Source organism: Gallus gallus, chromosome 24 (assembly GCF_016699485.2).
Source record: "Gallus gallus isolate bGalGal1 chromosome 24, bGalGal1.mat.broiler.GRCg7b, whole genome shotgun sequence".
Lineage (NCBI taxonomy): Eukaryota > Metazoa > Chordata > Aves > Galliformes > Phasianidae > Gallus > Gallus gallus.
In genome coordinates, this window is record NC_052555.1 from 4,105,721 (window position 1) to 4,123,218 (window position 17,498).

The window sequence follows — 17,498 nt, forward strand, 5'->3', positions numbered from 1 at the left end:
CACAACAGAAGCTGAAGGGCAAGACTGGAACTCCTCTAGATGCAATCTCCATTTTGCTTAAGGATCATTAATTACCTTGATGATTAAATACAATTAAAGATCCGTAAGACCTTTCTGATATCAGAGCCATTAGCAAGGGCAGCTTTTAGGAACCTTCACCAAGCAGTAAAACAAAAGGAGGAGACAGACCAGTAAATCAGGGAATCCCAATTAAAATCCGTGCTTAGCTCATTAACCTAATTATGCATTGTGTTGTGCTCGCCTGAGCTCCGCTGGGGGAAGCGGTGGGGGCAGCTGCCCATGTGTTAGCCCAGCTAGGATGCTCGTGCTGGATTGGAGAAAAAACATGGCATTTAAGGGGGGGGGATTTGTAGCTGTGCAAGTCAGAAGTATTTGTACTGAGCCCTGAAATGCAGTGGTGCAGCATGCACTTCCCCCTCATGTCCTTGTCACAGCCCTGGGACCAAAGGACACCAGATGGCACCAGGATGTTCCCTTCACTTGGCCATGGGGGGATCCACTGGCTGCAGCCACATGCATCTGCCCCGGGGTCTGATCTGAGCTCCCATCTGTCCCCCCAAGAGCTGCTGCTGGTTATTGGAGCAGGAGTGGAGCCCGGAGACCACGTCCATCCCCAGAGCAAGGGAAGGGAGCAGAAACCTGCTGGATCCGGGTGACTCACGGACCTGCACCTTTTCCACACCAAAGTGAGGGTTGGATCCCACAGTGCACAGCTGCATCCAGAGTGCCCAGCAGCCTACGTGTCAGCACTCCAAGGGCCGGGAGGAGGAGGCAGGTCTTAGCATGTCCTGCCCAGAACCAGCCCGAGCTCTTCCAGCAAGTCAGAGCTCGATGGGGTTGGGGTGCGGCTCCTTGCATGGAGGAGAAGGAGAATGGGAGCATGCTGTGGCCCCCAGATCCCGTGGGAAGGAGGCATGGAGCCCAGGGCAGCATGGGGACAGATGGAGCCTAGAGGTGTGAGCAACCTGCTGGGGGTACAGCAGGACCTGGGTTGTAGGGGGCCAGGCACTGTGCTGAACTTGAAGCACAGCACGTGGCCCAGCAGTGTCCCTTATGGGGGTGAAGCTTCAGCTCCTGCTGAAGTCACAGGTCTTGCTTAGGGAGCTGCAGTTGCCGTGCTTTGGGGGCACAGGCATTGCCCCAACCCAACCCCACTGCCATAAAGCTGTGGTCAGCCCTCCCAGAAGAATTTAATCTAGCCCAAGATCAGCAGGCAGCCTTCTGCAGACATCCCAAGCCCCACTGGGGCAGCAGGGCTTGCTTTACACATTGACCATCCTTCGGCTGGTGCTATACTGCCAGGTAATTAAAATGGCTTCGCCCTGCAGCCCAACAGCTGCCTGCAGATAGCTCACCTTCCTGCCCAAGGGACCCTTACCTCATCGTCTGGTCCGGAGCTCTCATTAGCTGCAAGGCAAGTCTGAAGGATGCAAGGATTTCATGGAACAGAGCGATGGCAGAATCTCAAATCTGCCTGCTTTTTGTTTCCTAGAACGAGGACAATGGAAGGAAAAGGAATACGAGATAAGAGGGGGGGGAAAAGAAAAGGCACCACAGATCCTAGCTGGAAGGATGTGGAAGAGCAGAGCGTTTGCAGTGGGAGAGGTTGGAGTATTTCTCAGTTAACGCTGAGTGCATTGGGAGTATTCCCAGAGCAAACAGTGCAATTAGATTGGATTTACGCTGTGCCAGTGAGATGTCAGCTCCCCCTCCCCAGGCTGGCCCATGAGCTGTTCGTTCCCTATGGGATGCAGGAAAGGCCACACTCACTGCTCTGAGGTCACTGTAAACTTCCTCTCAGGCTCCTATTGCTGCCCCAGTCCTTCCATTGGCACTGGGAGCTGCCTTTGGGCTGGGAGCAGCTGCAGGGATGGGATCAGGCTGGCCTTTCGGGTTGCCTTCAGCCCTGCAAAGAGGCAGCTATCCTCCAGTTCAGGGGTGTCATTTCCTTCTGATGAGATCTTTCCTGCGGAAGCTGTCACACCCCTAAATGAAGCCCTTTCCTTTCCCTTTGGGGCGCAGCATTCCCACCCTCCTGACTTGTTTCCATCACCTGTGGGCTGGATACTCACTGTGCTGTTGATCTGCTGGAGGTTCAGCCCCAAGGACCCATTCCTTCTGTCATGGACTGAAAGAGCAAAGCCCCAAAGCTGCTGCCCCACCAGAACCAGGAAAACACTCCATTCTGAGGAGTGAGGAAAGGTTATATCTGTGGGGTACCCAGGCAGGGCACAGAGTTGTGCCTTGAAGCATCGTTCCCATGGCCATCTCTCAGTGCCCAGCCTTACTTCTAATTAGCAAGTCAATCTGTTTCTGCCTGACACTGTGCTGTGGCAGAAGGAGGTGTCCTGTGCTGCTCCCTGCATCCCCATGCCCACAGCTGGGATCTCTCTTCTGCATCCCTTGCCTCCTTTCCCATTTAGCACAGACAGGAATCTGCTGCCAGACACAGCCCGTGGGGCTCCCCCCCTTATCTGAAGGGTGACCCTCTGAACTCTGACACACACTAATAGGAGTTAATGACACTTATCTGGAGACTTATCTTTCTCTCCCTGCCTGCCCCACTGAAGCATCCCTGTATCTCACAGCCAGGACCATTCGTGGCATCCAGCTGACGTGAGCGCTCCTTCCCTGATGGGAGAAACGCAGTTCAGACAAACCAAGCAGCCCTCTTTGATCCCCTTTCCCTGGCTTCCTTTCTTGAAAGATTTCATTTGCATTCATTCAGTACTCATCTGGTTATTTCTGGAAGCCTCTCCACTACTATTCTGGTCACTTTACACGGAACTGAGGATGGGACTTTTTGTCCTCTCCCTCTCTCTCTCTCTGTGCACTATTTATATCCTTCCATCTGTCTCCTTAGGTACTCGAGCATCCAGCTGTGTTATATCTATCACCTTGGCAATAGCAACAAGTGAGGATGTTTCTTCACAGCTGTTAGCTCCCACAGCGGCTGCTCTAGAGCAGGGGTGGCAAACAAGGGACACCCCAACCGCTGTGCAGTTTGCAGCCCTGCTGCTGTACCAGCAGGTTGTGAAGCACCAGGGGCAGCCACCCCCATCCCTTTGCAGAGCTGTTCTCATCTCCCATGGATTCATTCCGCACTGCTTCTCCTTTCCTCACCTCTCATTTATGTGGTGGTCATGCAGTGGTCCAAAGCCACTGTGGGACCTTGTTGGTATGCCCATTTCCACATCCAGCCTGCAAGTCATAGATTGGCCTGGGTTGCAAAGGACCACAACGCTCATCCAGTTCCAACCCCCTGCTATGTGCAGGGTTGCCAACCAGCAGACCAGGCTGCCCAGAGCCACATCCAGCCTGGCCTTGAATGCCTCCAGGGATGAAGCATCCACAACCTCCTTGGGCAACCTGTTCCATTCCTCATGCTTCTTCCTCTGTTTTGGCTGTACAGCTTGGCTCACCTAGATGCCACAGAGTTCCTGGCAGTGAGGTGCCTAGAGTGTTTATATACCCAAACGTGGAGTTTTCTGCAGGAACTGTGCCCATATTGTCGTGTCTGCTAAAAAACCATGTAGTCTGCTTTGTGTTATTGCTCTTCCCCCCACTCCATCTGAAAAGAACACGCGTTCTCTTGAGCAGCCTGCAGGGTAGCTGTTAGCAAGTGGGAAGACACAAACAGCAGACGGAGGAGGAGGTGGGCATGGTGGGCAGGTGGAGGGTGGGAGCAGATCCGTCTGTCAGCTCCAAGCAGAGGATGGGGAGCACAGAGATGCACTGCACAGCCCCAGATAGCTCCCAACCAAGGGATGGGATGCTGACAGCAGGCCCAGGTGGGGAGATGCACCAGCAGGAAGGAGCAGCCTCTTCTTTGGGCTCAAGAGCTCTTGGAGAGGTTGGGCATGGAGATGACTGGGTGTTTCTGCATGGAAACAAATTGACATTTTGAGAATTGACACAGAAGCAAAGCTTCAAAAGACAGCACTGGTCTGGCTTCATCCAAAGCGTCCCATTGCCTTACAGCCAAAGCATTTGGTTTGGTTGCTGTAAGTAAGGAGTGCAGCTCAGGGTTGTGCTGTACTCCCTTTGGAAGAAGTGAGAACACAGAGGACGTCGTCCTAAAATAAATCTGAGACTTAAAATGTAAATAAGAGAAAGAAAACTTGATTTAAAGTGGGCAAAATGAACACCACAAAATAAAATAAAGCAAACATTCTGTCCCAAGGTTAGCACAAACCATTTCACCCTTATCTGCGGGGCCTTTCTGTTTTGTAAATTGAGTTTTGTCAAAATCAGCACGTTCCAGTGGATAGTTTTGGCTTGGACCAAAACGGCACTTTTCAATCAGAACAACATGCTGCGTTGGGAGATTTTCCACTAGGTTTGGTTCCCCCCCACCCTCATCGTACTTCTCATTTTTGTGGCAGCTTTGTCAGCCCCCCCATTTCAGCTTGGAGCCGATGTCCCAGGGGAGCAGCCAACCCCTGGAGCAGTCCAGGATGAGCTGATGGGGTTCTGTATGCAAGGGGGGGAAATTTGGAGCCCGCTGCTCCCATCTGAGCACAGCTTGTTGTGTGCAGGAAGGAAGCAGGGAGCCCAGCATTGATGCAGTTGCAACAGCAGTCAATGTAGTAGCTATGAAAGTCAATGAAATGCGCCAATTAGGGCCAACTGAGCTATTTAACCCTCCGTCTCTGGGCACGGTTTCTCCACTATGAGGCTGGAAATGGGATGTTGACTCCTGGCTTGCCCCATCTTGTTGCCTGTTAATAGATCTTTATAGGGAAGCGATTGGTTTTCGGTTCTGGCTTGTCTGTATCATAAACCCAGACGTTGGGAACAGTGGGATTTAGAGGCAGTACGTGACTGAAGTGTGCCATCAAGATTCAAGCCTTGTAGCTGCCCACAGCTCCTGATATCCCTTAGAGCCTTCCTGCTCCAACACCCCCAGCCTGGGGAAAGAAATAGCGATACTGAACCTCCTCTGTCCACATTCTGAGCCCCCAGCCCAGCCTGCACAGCAGCAACCCAGCACAGGCACTTGCTGACACATCAGTAGTACTGTGGGTGATGCTGAGATGCCTGGAGGATGCACATGCAGGGGCAGCTTTGTGCCATAAGGATCCCTATGAGTCACTCAGAGCATTTCATCCCACCTCCTTAAGGGCATTCAGCATCTAATTCCCCTGGATACTCCATCCCAGCCCAGCTCCACCCTGGGGCTACCTGCAAGCACAAAGCCACCTTGTTTATGGAAGGGACAACAATGCATGAGAAAGTCCCTAGTTTTGTTTCCCAGAAGTTTTCTGGCCTCTCCCATCGCACTACAATCACTAAGTACATAAAATGCAGAAGTCACAGTCCCCAGTTACCCCTGCTTGCCCCAGAAGGGATGATCTTCTCTGCTGGAGAGATGTGACCAAATGGAAACGTGATGCAGTCCCTGTGCTGTAAGCCCCTCCCTGCAGGAGGGATCATCGTTTGGCCCAAGTCCCTTTGAACTGCTGCTCCTCCTGCCCTGAGCACTGGCTCTGAGCAAGGATACAGCTGCATTGGTCTCCCTTAACCCCATCAGCACAGCCAAACTGCTGCCCCACATCTCCCAGAGAGGCAGGGAGTTTGACCCCCCTGGGGGGGCCTGACCCTCACTCCTGCAGATGCTGTGATTGAGGTCAGCACAGGCTGCCCTATGGGTGGTCCTGCTGCTTGTTTGCAGCCCTGAGGCTCACAGAGCCCATCTTCCCACAGCCACTGCTGGCTTCAAACCCAAAGGTCCCCATCCTCAAGCCATGTCTTGCTAACTTCAGGCTAAGCTGCTAACATGGATCATGCTTAGCTTCTCTTCCAGGCTCTGTCAGTAGGTTAGCTTCTTCATCACCCCATGCCTCAGTTTCCCCAGCCATAAAGATGAGGGCAACCGTTTCTATTTAGGGCTGGGAAGCATCACCACAATGCCTTCCTTAGGTGAGAATCGTCACCCCAATATGCAGAGCCCCACATCTAACCCAAGCCATGCCTGTGAGATTGCCTGGGTGGCCTTGGGCACATTTCTTTGTCATTCAGCACCTCTGATTTCCCCATCCCTGAAAGCAAAGGTAATAATACTTACCTGCCTCTGGGATGTGTGAGGATTAATTAGTTGCCTTCTGAAAAGCCCTTTGAAGACTCAGCGCTTTCCATAAACATGCAGACCAACTCCTGCAGGCGGGCGCAGGTAGGAGTGATGCAGGGTGCCCATGTGCTGCAGAGATCATCAAGCTGGAAGAGAAGAGGAACATGTAAAGTGAGTTCCCTGCACAGGGCCTTGATAAGAAAGCAGCCACAGCAGGCTGGGAGTCAGGCAGATGTTGTTCTTCCCTTGGGAGTTCTGAGGCTTTTCCACTCTCGTGGAGAAATACCTCTAAAAGGGAGAGAGAACCCATTTAGGAGAGGGAGCACAGGCAGCACAAAGGGTGCCCATCCCTGGTGTTTGGTGGGTGCCATGCCACGTTGGTGGCCAAGATTACTCCTGGTTGCCAGCTCTGATGGGGTAGGAGCCATCAGAATGTCTGTTTTCCTTCTGGTCACAAAACAATGTTAATTGTTTCTATCTTTGGACAAATTACAGCAGCACAGAGCATGGCATTCCCACTTGAAATAGTAGAAAATGTTTCTCTTAACTTAAGGAGCTCATGAAACTGCCAGCAATGCACGACAGACCCCAAGGATAAGACAAGAAGAAAGCAAAGACCGCAGCCAGAAAGCTGGGACTGGTTAGCAAGCCTTGAAACTGCAGGAAAATGAGAATCTTCATCTTCTCCACAAAAATCCCAGGCTTGGTCACCACCAACGTGGTTTGGCGTGGGGCTGTCACCACATCTTTGGACATTAGAGCAGCAAGGGTTTGCCTCTGTTGGTAATTCCCTGGGAGCCCAATGATAGAAGGGCCCTGAATTGAGTCAGGACAGAGGGAATGAGGGCGGTGAGGCCGGCAGGGGCAGCCAGCTCCTCATCACACCTGAGTCAGCAGAGTTTCGGCTTTGTCGCGTTCCCATCGGGATGAAGGTTGAGTCACAGCAGCCGAGCCCTGAGAGATCCCGTTTCCTATCCCTGCTCTGTGCTGGCAGCCTGAGGAGGGAAGGATTGGATGTTGCTCTTTCTGTGCCATCGAGTTTTATCCTTGTTTTTATTGAATCTCTTCAGACTCAAGTTCCTTCGTTTAGGAAATGAGGCTCGTTACGGGTTGCTATCTTCATCCCCTCTTCACAGCTCTTCATTAAGTCTCTCCTCAGCACCTGGGGAGCTCTGATAGGGAGAATATTTAGCCCTGGACCTCTTTGAACAACATCCAAGGTAATGCAGAAATCCAAAGCAAAAGAATGTACTTGCATACACAGGGCATGGTGAGGATGGGTTGATGGTTGGACTAGATGAGCTTGGTGGTCAAACCTTAATGAACCCACTCATTTGGGGCTGAGCCCATCAATATAAAGTCTCTGGACGTTCCCAGCTGAATTGCCTTCCCTCACTCAACACCTCCTTCCCACCCCTCCACATTTCATTTTCCTGCCCTCACTTCCCCACCCAGGCTCTGAATTAACAATGGCAATGGATCCAGCCCTATCTCAAGCCATCAAACGTGCCTGGGTACCTTCCCTCTTACTTATAGAGAGAGTACACAGGAGGACTTCTGCTTTTTCCTCATTGAGGAGCAAAGAGATGACTGTGGGGACACAAGGCTTGGAGGTATTGCTCTTTGTCCACCTACCTGCTTTTCCTAGTGCAGAACTGTGGTCCCAGGTGCATTCAGTGGTGCCATTCAAGAGGAACTGGTGGCTAAGGGTAGGAAAAACACAGGCACTGGGTTGTGATGGTGCTGGGGAGATACAAGAAGGGTGGAAGAATGGGTAGGGCTGAAACCTGGAGAAGACAAATTGAGGAAATAAGCCCTGCAGAGCAGCTTGAGGGGCTCATTGGTGACAGAGACCAGCTGGCACACAGGAAGGAAACATGACCTGCTGTGCTAAGTCACATAAAGCCACAAGGGAAAGGAGATGGGAGTCCCGGAGCCACGTACTGGAAAGCACACATGGTGGGAAAAGGGCTGAGGAAGGAGCTGGAGGAAGGTCCAGCCCAAAGGCCTGGAGGGACAGGGTGCACAGTGAGCAGCCAAGTGCTGGGGCACAGCAGGCAGAGGCAGCCTGGTGCTCAGGTGTGGGAACCAGCAGCCTCACCAGGGATTAGCTGACGTGCCAGCGGGGCGGGACAGTGGGAGCAGAGGGAGCAAACTGCTCCACCATGACTGAGAGCCTTTGTGCTTTGTTGCTGAGCACGGGATTTCGTGGCTTTATTGCAGGAAGGCCTTTCCCAGTGCTGCGTCAGCACTCGCAGCCAGAGCCCTGCTCTGCCAGCCTCCCTGCTCCTGCCACAGGGTACGTTCCCCTCCCCTTGACTTGGGGGTGAAGCAGAACAGCTGTGTGAAAGTCAGGAGAAGAGCAGCAATGAGGGAATGCCGGGAGCAAAGAGGCATAGCTGTTCCCTTCCCACTCCTCAGGTTCACAGCCCTTCTAGAGAGCTAGAACTGGGCTCTTTGCAAGGTGGAAGCACAGACAGCAAGAGCTAGTAGTCTGGTGTTCAGCTCTGCTGTTTGATCTGTGGCTGCTCTCACCCTGTCATCTGCTTTTCTTTCATCTCTCTCTATGAAGAACACCTAGGACAGTCGTGGCTTTGGTCTCGGTGAGGGCTTTTGTGGTGGCTCAATGGGCAGGCTTCCCAAACCTTCACAGAACAAGGGCAGCATCCACGGAGCAGACCCTCTGGGAAGGATCTCTCACTCAAGTGGACCCTGAGGCTGCTTCACATTCTATTTCACCAAAGAGGAAATGCTGCATAGGCAGGAGAAGGCAACCCTTCTTTATCCTAAAGCACCTCCCCATCCTATCCCAGCAGACAGCCAGCAAAGGGTTGGCTAGAAAGCTCACTCAGTACAATCCATTGAGCTGTCCTCAGGTAGGAGCATCCCCACTGCTACAATGCACTGGTGCTAGATAAGAACCAGTGACCTAGAGTACGAAGCCCTACATTTCCTATTTACAAGCCAGCACTCTCTTTTTTGGAGGGGGGGGGGGAGGAGGAGGTTTGGATGAGAGCCAGCTAGGCCATTGTAGGGCTGCTACCTCCTGTCAGTCCTCATCAAGCTCTTGGCTGGGGGAAGGGATGCTTGGGCTTGCAGTTCTTGCAACACAGTGCCACCTCCAACCTCTATACGCAGCACTGCCACCTGGAGCTGCCCTCTTGCCTGCGGCCCCATCCCCTTGTTCTGGGAAGGCAGCCCTCCCCTCCTATTCCATATGGGAGTCTCTGGGGGCTAAGGTGAATCAGCACATGACAAAGACTTCCAGTGAAAGGGTGCTGCTGCAGGAAGCAGAGGCCATGAGTCAAAGGCAGCAACCCTTCCCAGTGGGCTGCAAGCACTGACTAAGCAGGGTGAGGCAAGCACTGCTCTGAGTGCCTGGCAATTCATACCAGCTCCCTCCTTGGTAAGAAGCAAGGTATTAACACCAACACCTCAGCCAAGCACCACTTCAAACCTTTGCATCCTGCCACCTGAAATTCCCCTCCCAGGATTTGGGATCTGCTTTCCCATGTCTCACCCCACCTAACGCACCTGCAGCGTTCCCTTGGGCTGCTGGAGGCTGATTGCATTCTGCCCTGGGAAGGCTTCATTTCAAACCTTGATCTCCATGTAAAAATAGGAAGGGGTTGAAATAGGAATTCAGAAATACCAGGAGAAAAAAACGAAAAAATAATACAAGGACAAAGCTCACCAACAGCAAGAAAGTTCTGTCCCATTTCTCCTTCCCCAAAGGGTTCTTGGTATCTTCTTGAAGTGCCTTTGCCTAAAAACATGCAAACCTGGGGCCAGGACAGTGCTTCTTATAGAGCTCACAGTGCAAGGAGCCAACTGAGAATGAAGTGCCTGGTGTAAGGTCTTTTACAGGTGGGAGCATGATGCATTGCTCTGCCCTTTAATGAGGTCCAGCTGCTGTGACCTCCACCTCCCCTTCAGTTCTAAGTGATGTGAAGTCTATTAGGACTGATTCCTCTGACATTTGCTTCAGCTGAGATTGCCCCAGCAAAGGGCGGCTCAGCGCAGCGCTGCCAAGGGCTGTTTCAGTGCCCTTGGGGTGAGATGAGTATCAGGGAACAGGAGAGAGAGATCGGTGAGACACCTTGCAGAGGCAAGGTTGTGCAAAGCAGAGTGGAGTTCACATGGTGCTTAACAAAGAGGCATTGATCGGAGGCTGGTTGTGACAGAGCGCAGTGCTTGGAGCTCATTTCCAGAGCATTCTATATGGGGAAGGTGCAAGAGCCAGATCCCACGCTTGCAAGATCTGCTGCCTTTGATGGGTTGATGGTCAGGCTAGATCTTAGGGGTCTTCCCCAAGCTTAATGATTCTATGATTTTTAGGCACTGGTACATTCTGCAAAGCCTGGAGGGTCAGCAGGCTCTTTGTACATCACACCCGGGGTGCCCAGCCCCTTATAAGGCACCCTGAGCTCTGCACGGGGCCCCCAAGGCCTGCCGTGACCCAGTGACTATCTGGGCTTGGGATCGTGGGGAAAGGCACCAGCACAAACCACTTCAGAAGCCAAGGTGGAGGAATAGCATCCCAGAGGTCTCCACTAATGAGTACTTGGCACCAACACGTCTTTGGCACTCAGCTGGGCCTTTCCTACCTTAAAAACAACAACAACAACAACAGAAGCAATGACAACAACAACCAAAAAGTAAAATAAAACAATGAGCAAACTGCAACTCAGCAAGCTTCAGCCTACACAGCTCACCACTGATGTGCTGCTGCCCCTGGGAGCTGTCGGGGTGGATCGGTGGGCACTGCAGTGCAGGGTGGATCCCAAAGCCTTTCCTTTCCTCTGCCACGTCGACCACACACATCACTCAGCAGAGCAGCAGCGAGGTGCACGTGCACGCACACATCCTGCTCCAGACCTTCAAGCCTCTCTGCAGGCTGATTGCTGATGTTATTTTCTCCTCCTCGCCCTGGCTTGCACGCTCGCTGCCATCAATAAGCGATGCGTTTGCCCTTATGAATTATTGAGTGTGTAACGGGGCCGGCCCGGCTCAGTCACCTTGCAAAGCAACGCTCCCACGAGCGTGGCAGCAGCCAGTTTGCCCTCTGGCTCCTGATGGAGAGCACGGGATGCTGATCCAGCACCTTGCAAAACCCCTCTATGTCACCCGTTGTCTCCGCTGAGGTTTGGGTGTTACTGCAGCAGTGCGGAGCAGTGGGTGCTTTATTTCCCCCGATGGGAAGCTTGGAGGAGCGGAACAAAAGGAGTTTACGATGTCTTGCAAAAGAGTCATGAGTTACTCAGTCACCTGGAAAGGAAACATGATTTCCGCACAGTGTTTGCTGGGTTTTGGGTTTTTTTTTGTTTTGTTTTGTTTTGTTTTGTTTTTCGTTTTCCCCTGAAGCCTCTAGAAAGTTTGGAATGTGTTTTGTTAAAGCTGCTGCATGCAGGGGCCTGAAAACGGTGCTGGCAGCGTCGTGCTGTTGGCAGTCTCTGCTGGCACCAGCTTCTTCCCCAGCCCGGAGCCTGACACTGTGCACCTGGGAAGAGGAGGGACCGCTCCGGCTGAGGGTCAGCTCCATCAGCACCCAGTTTGGTTTTTGTCCCAGTACAGCCTGTGCTGACGCAGGGATCCCATGGCAGGGGGAGGTCAGAGCTGGGAACTGTTCCTCCCACCCAAGGCCTTGGACAACCACTCGGTTCATAAAAGGGCCATTCGTTCATTTGCAGGGAAATGGTGGTGTAAAGAAAGAGCGTCATAACAGAGAGGTGGGTTGGGTGGGTGGGTTGGGTGGGTTGGGTTGCCTTGTGATACGCACCACCAGCATGCTTGATATCATTATTTAGGGGCACACTGTGGGTGCCCATCCCTTGGCCTCAAGCTTGCGTAGCTCTGCAAGCAGAGCTTCTTGCCCACCCCAGAGAGCCTGGGCTGTCCTATGGCTGCCCAGCAAGGTGACCAACGCGGTGGCTTTCCATTCTCTCTGAGAGATCCAGCCCATCCCCTGCTCCTCTGGCACTGTGAGGAGGCACGGAGCCACCACTTCCCACTGCCACCAAGGTGGCTTCTTCCACTGGAGTCCCAAGGAGCAGCTTAGGTCCATGGGGGGGTCATGGTGCTGGTGTGGGCATGGGACCAGTGGTACCATCTCCCCAGCCCTAGGAGCACAAGCCCTGTGTGGAAGAGGAGGGGAGCAATGAATGCGTTCTGCTGCAGGAAGGAGCTGCGTGCTGAGCACACGGGCAGCCAAGCGGCCCCAAGCTGGGCGCAGGCTGTTCCCAGGGCCTCTGCTACGTGATTGCTGTTGCTCTCCGGCAAGCTCCCACACGCCTTGTGAGGCTGCAAGGGCTTCAGAGCCAGGCTGCTTGGCAGAGCTGCTGTGCACCTCTGTAGGTGTGGGCTCAAACCTCCAGGCTAGAAGGAGCAGCTTGTGCTGCAGAGCGAGTCGGAGGCTTCTCCCTGCTCCACACCCGCCTGTTCTTTCCCGGAATCCTAGCATTGCATGGTCCAGATCCAGCCCTGCTCTGCACCCGCTGCCCTCACTCCATAAGCTGTGTCACAGGTCATAAAGGTGTTCCGTGGGGTCTCCCTGCTTGGACATCCTCCCCCAGTTGTCAAGGAGAGACTTCATCCCACAGTGACCGCACTGGAGCATGAGCATCCCTTCCCTCTGCCTTCTGCTGGGACATGCATGGCATCTGGGTGGCCTTGTCCACACCACGATGGGAAGATGCAGCCCTGCAACAGCCTCTGAGGACCCTCTGGCTTTGTGCACGCAGGCACATGAGGGCACCAGCGCTTTGCTGTGGCTGTAAGCAGCACTGGGAAGCATTCAGCAGCACCCAGCCGCAGTGTAGGGTGTGGGGCAGCCCGGTGCTTGGCTCAGGAAGGGGGCAAGTCCACACAAAGCTCCAGAGACCGAGTTTCGGTCTTAATTGCTGCCGACTGTGGTCAGCTGATGGCGTCTCATGGCTGGGTTGGGTTGCTGAGGCTTGTCCTCGGGGTCATGGGCTCAGTGTGCAGGGGAGGAGAAGGGGAGAGAGCACTGAAGCTGCAGGAAGGGGACGCCCATGGCCGTGTTCATGTCCCGTCAGCTAGGAGATGCATCCTGTTTCTCTGGCTATCCATTTCCTTTTTTCTTTCCTTTCCTTCTCATGTTTTTCCCTCTTTGTACCTCTTTCCTTTTTCCTTACCCCCTCTTTCTTCTCCCAGAATACATCCAGTTTCAGATGCTGCCAGAAGCAGTGAGCAAAACCCGCTTTTCTTGTTCTCACCGCCTTCCATCCCCATTGTATTTCTCATAGAAATACTGGCTGTATAATTATCAGTGCATTATCTCTAAACATACAGATTAGGGAAAGACACAGTGGCAGCCAAAGATGAATTTCAGGGTCAGTCTGGTGGGAGATATTTTCTCCATCTGGCAGGGGAGGAATCAAAGGAGACAGAATAGCAGCTGGGAGCACAGCCACAGCTCCTCCCGAGCATCTTCCATCCTTACACTGCACAACCCAGATCCTAAACTCAGCCCTTACAAATAAGGCCACTGAAACCACCTGGATCATGCAGGTAGCTCGTGCAAGGTGTATGGGCACTGCCATAAAACTGTTCTTCTGTGGGAGCTATTGCTGCTCTATAATCAGGGCCTCAGTCTCCGCAGCTCATTTAATTACTGGTGCACTTCCAACAGGATTAAATGGGTGTCTGAGTGTGTGTTAGCATATGTTGGGACATGCTGTGCTGATAAATATCTGTGTCTTCGTGTGCCTACGGATACACAAGTTCTGTGTACTTACAATAAATGATGCGGTGCCTTCCGAGGTTGAAGGCCAAAGGAAAGCATTCTTGATCCAACCTGGAGCCCCAGGTAGCTGTAGAGCTTTAGGGCTGGTCATGGTGAAGACTGAACAGTAAAAGAAGAAAATGGAATAAGTGAAGCTGTTCATGGGCCCAGCGTGAAAGAACTGTGTTTTTTTTTCTTATTCTAGGCCAAGTGTATGTATATTCATGTTTTTCCATGTCATTGCAGGGCTGCAAGCTCAGACTGTCTTAGTCAATGACACAGTCTCGGGGTACATTGGGACAGACGTCGTCCTGCACTGCAGCTTCACCAACCCGCTCCCCAATGTGAAGATCACGCAGGTCACGTGGCAGAAGGTCACCAACGGCACCAAGCAGAATGTGGCCATCTACAACCCCGCCATGGGGGTCTCCATCCTCCCACCCTACAAAGAACGGGTGACTTTCCGGAACCCTTCCTTCAAAGATGGCACCATTCAGCTCTCTCGGCTCGAGTTGGAGGATGAGGGAGTTTACATCTGTGAGTTTGCCACCTTCCCGACCGGCAACCGGGAAAGTCAACTGAACCTCACAGTGCTGGGTAAGCTACTGGGCAAGTCCGTGGTGCAAGCTGTTGCCTCCAGCTAAACAGGTCTGGAGGAACCTGAGTCTCCTGTGTTGGGAACTCAAGGCAAAGGTTGAGCCTTTGGTGTGAATTTCACCTGTGATGCTCTTTCACATTGTCCATAAAGAGGTGGAGAGCAGGGAAGCCAGAGCAGGTGATTCATTGGGTTGCCTTGGGAATGTCTCTTCCTCTTCCCAGAGCCCAGCTGCCCTATTTCTTAATGCAGGTAGAGTAAGAGTGACCTGTCCCTGAAGGGCATGGTGAGTTCTAACACCCTGTGTCTGTCAGGTGAACATAGAGGAGAGACAACAGATCCTAAGCACGAGTAGACCTTGTCCTTGGAGCATAGGGCTGTGAGTGAACAGGCCCCACCCAACGTCTGCATGATTCATTTGCTCTTCAATTTGGGTTTCCCATACTAACATAGGGATGAAAACCTACTGCAAGAAGGGACTGACTTTCCTTCATGTATGTACATCTAGGGCAGGCCCAGTAGCTGCTAGCAGTTTACAGCAGCTCTGCATACACCACAAGGTCTATCATAGTGGTGTTGATGTCTCGGGTCGTAGCAGAGAGGGCAGCATTGCTTTTCTAACCCCTTTGTATTCTTCTCTCCTCCTCTTCCTCCTCCTTTTCTGCACTTCCTTGCAGCCAAGCCCACGAATCGGATGGAGGGCACCACGCGGCCGCTTATCGCCAAGTCTGGCAGGACAGAAAAGATCTTGGTAGCCACTTGCATCTCCTCCAACGGGAAGCCCCCCAGCACCGTCACCTGGGACACCAAGCTCAAAGGGGAAGCAGAGTTTCAGGAGATCCGGAATAGCAACGGCACCTTCACGGTGATCAGCCGGTACCGTTTGGTGCCGAGCCGCGAAGCCCACCGGCAGCAGCTCATGTGTGTGGTCAACTACCAGCTGGACCGCTTCACGGACAGCATCACCCTCAACGTGCAGTGTAAGGGAGCACTGAAGGGGCTGGGGAAACGAGATGATGCTGGTCTGGTGCAGGGGGGAGGTGGGGGTTGCTCTCTTTCTATGGAGGGTGAACACTTGGAGTAATCGAATGGTTTCCCTTTCTCATACCTTCTTTCCCTCATTGCCTCTCCACGTCCCTTTGTTCCTCCCTTTATCTCACCCTCCACCTCCTTGCCCCCTTCTCTCTTCCTGCTCCCTCCCCATTCCTTTTCCCTGACGCCATCCCCTCCTTTTCCATCCTTCTTCCTCTCCTTGTCGTCCCGCTGCAGATGAGCCAGAAGTCACCATCGAGGGCTTTGATGGCAACTGGTTCCTCAATCGGAAAGATGTCAAGCTGATCTGCAAGTCCGATGCCAACCCCCCGGCTCACACCTACGAATGGAAGCTGTAAGTACCTGCAGTATTCCTACCTCCTGCACACGAGATCAGCAGGGCCAAGGAACTTCTGTTGAAGCCCCTTTGCTTGGTCAGCTCCCAGTCCCACTGGGATCACGGTGCCAACCACATCCCCACGCATCCGACATCAAGCAGAAGCAATTCCTCCTCCTCCAGGGCTGCAGCTTTTGGCTGAGCACACTGAGAGGACCGAGCAGTGAGCGAGGGGTGCCTGGGGAGCCAGGTGGGAATTGATGGAACCCGAGGTGCTTCTCTCTCCCTCTCTTTTCCATAAGTGCTCACAAGACTTTAGGAAAAAAAAAAAAAAAAAAAGGAAGATCAAATGGGTGCTTTCTTCTTTTCAGCTGGCGTTTGTCAGAAAGAGGTTCTCAAAATGGCTTTGCAAAGAGCCAGGCACATTCTCTCTCATTTCCCTTCCAGATCAAACTGTTCACAATACAAATCTGAAGAGGATTGTTTTTCTTGCCTTTCTTCTGCTTCTCATCCCCAGCTCTCTCTGTTGGTTCTGCCAGCTCGCTTAAGCTACAAGGGGGCTCTCTGGGTTCCTCTCAACGTTGCCAGGAAAGTGTTAGAGGCGAAGATACCCCGTGTGGCACCCGAGGCAGAAGGGATGCCAAGGTTTTCCCTCTGCTTTTGAGCAAGTGGCTTCATCCCTTTGTTCTGCAGTTTCTCACGTGCAGAACTGGAGCCTGAGCTCTTGCTGTGCTCCTGGGCACGGGGCAGCTCTCACCATGCTCAGAGCCAGCCAACAGCACCAGCATCCCCGTCACTGCAGCCTGTTGTCCTGTGAATTCTCTGTGTGTATGTCCATTTGCCTGCCTTTAGCCTGCTGTCCTTTTGAGGGTTTCCAGGAGCATCAATACTTTCCTTTGAGAAAGACCCGTGGGGAGAAAAATGGAGAGGAGAGCACAGAATTAATGAGGGCAGGTTTCAGAGCCCGACGGCGCTTCGATCCAATTTCCCATCCTCTCCCTTTTGCACATTTAGTGGGTTGCTTAGGACTGAATATAGGATTATTGACCTGCAAGAGGATGGAGAGGAAAGGCGGAGTGATGGCGGTGATGAGCAACAGTGGAGCTGTTAGAGGGATGGCAGCCTCCCATAGCATCCCACAGCAGTTTCCAGATCTCTGTGGATTGGGAACTCCTTGTAGGTTGGGAGCCCTGAGTCACTCACAGGCAGAGAACCAACATTGGGCTTCTCTGTTCTTCAATCAGCACCGGGAAAGAACGCCCCTTTTTCTGACTGCTTTGCCATACGTGTGTGCCCATGTGTATATATAGGCATGTAAAATGTGTGTGTGTGTGTGCACTTAGGCGCTTTGCAAATGTAATTATACCCCATTATTCCCTTTTGTTTCTTACAAATTGCCGACAATATGGCACATTTTTTGTCGAGAGGAGGGGAAAAAATTACTTGAGTAATTTTTAATTGCCTAAGAGAAGTAATTACTTCACTTTGCTTCAGTAATTAAGAATAACCAGGCCATGTGTGTCGTTTCCTAACACACAGGCTTTATTCTCCTTATTCTTCTCTTCTTACTCTGTGTACCTCTAGATGTAGTTTTCCATTATTCCACTTCCACACTCACCTGATTCTCCTGACATGGGCAGGCCAGGCTGTAAATCAGTGCTGCTTTACTCAAGCTGAGGTTGCAATTAACACTGGCTGA

The 17,498-nt window shown here is 52.5% G+C and overlaps 1 protein-coding gene across 3 annotated transcripts in view; it reads left to right on the forward strand.

Moving 5' to 3' along the window:
• The window catches only part of NECTIN1 (nectin cell adhesion molecule 1), a 74,411-nt gene that overhangs the window by 18,738 nt on the left and 38,175 nt on the right, over positions 1-17,498 (forward strand). For all 3 annotated transcript variants that reach the window (XM_025143238.3, XM_025143239.3, XM_025143240.3), the window contains 3 exons: positions 14,082-14,432; positions 15,108-15,410; positions 15,700-15,817. In XM_025143238.3, the coding sequence (XP_024999006.1) occupies positions 14,082-14,432; positions 15,108-15,410; positions 15,700-15,817 (772 nt within the window). The remainder of the gene's footprint in view (positions 1-14,081; positions 14,433-15,107; positions 15,411-15,699; positions 15,818-17,498) is intronic.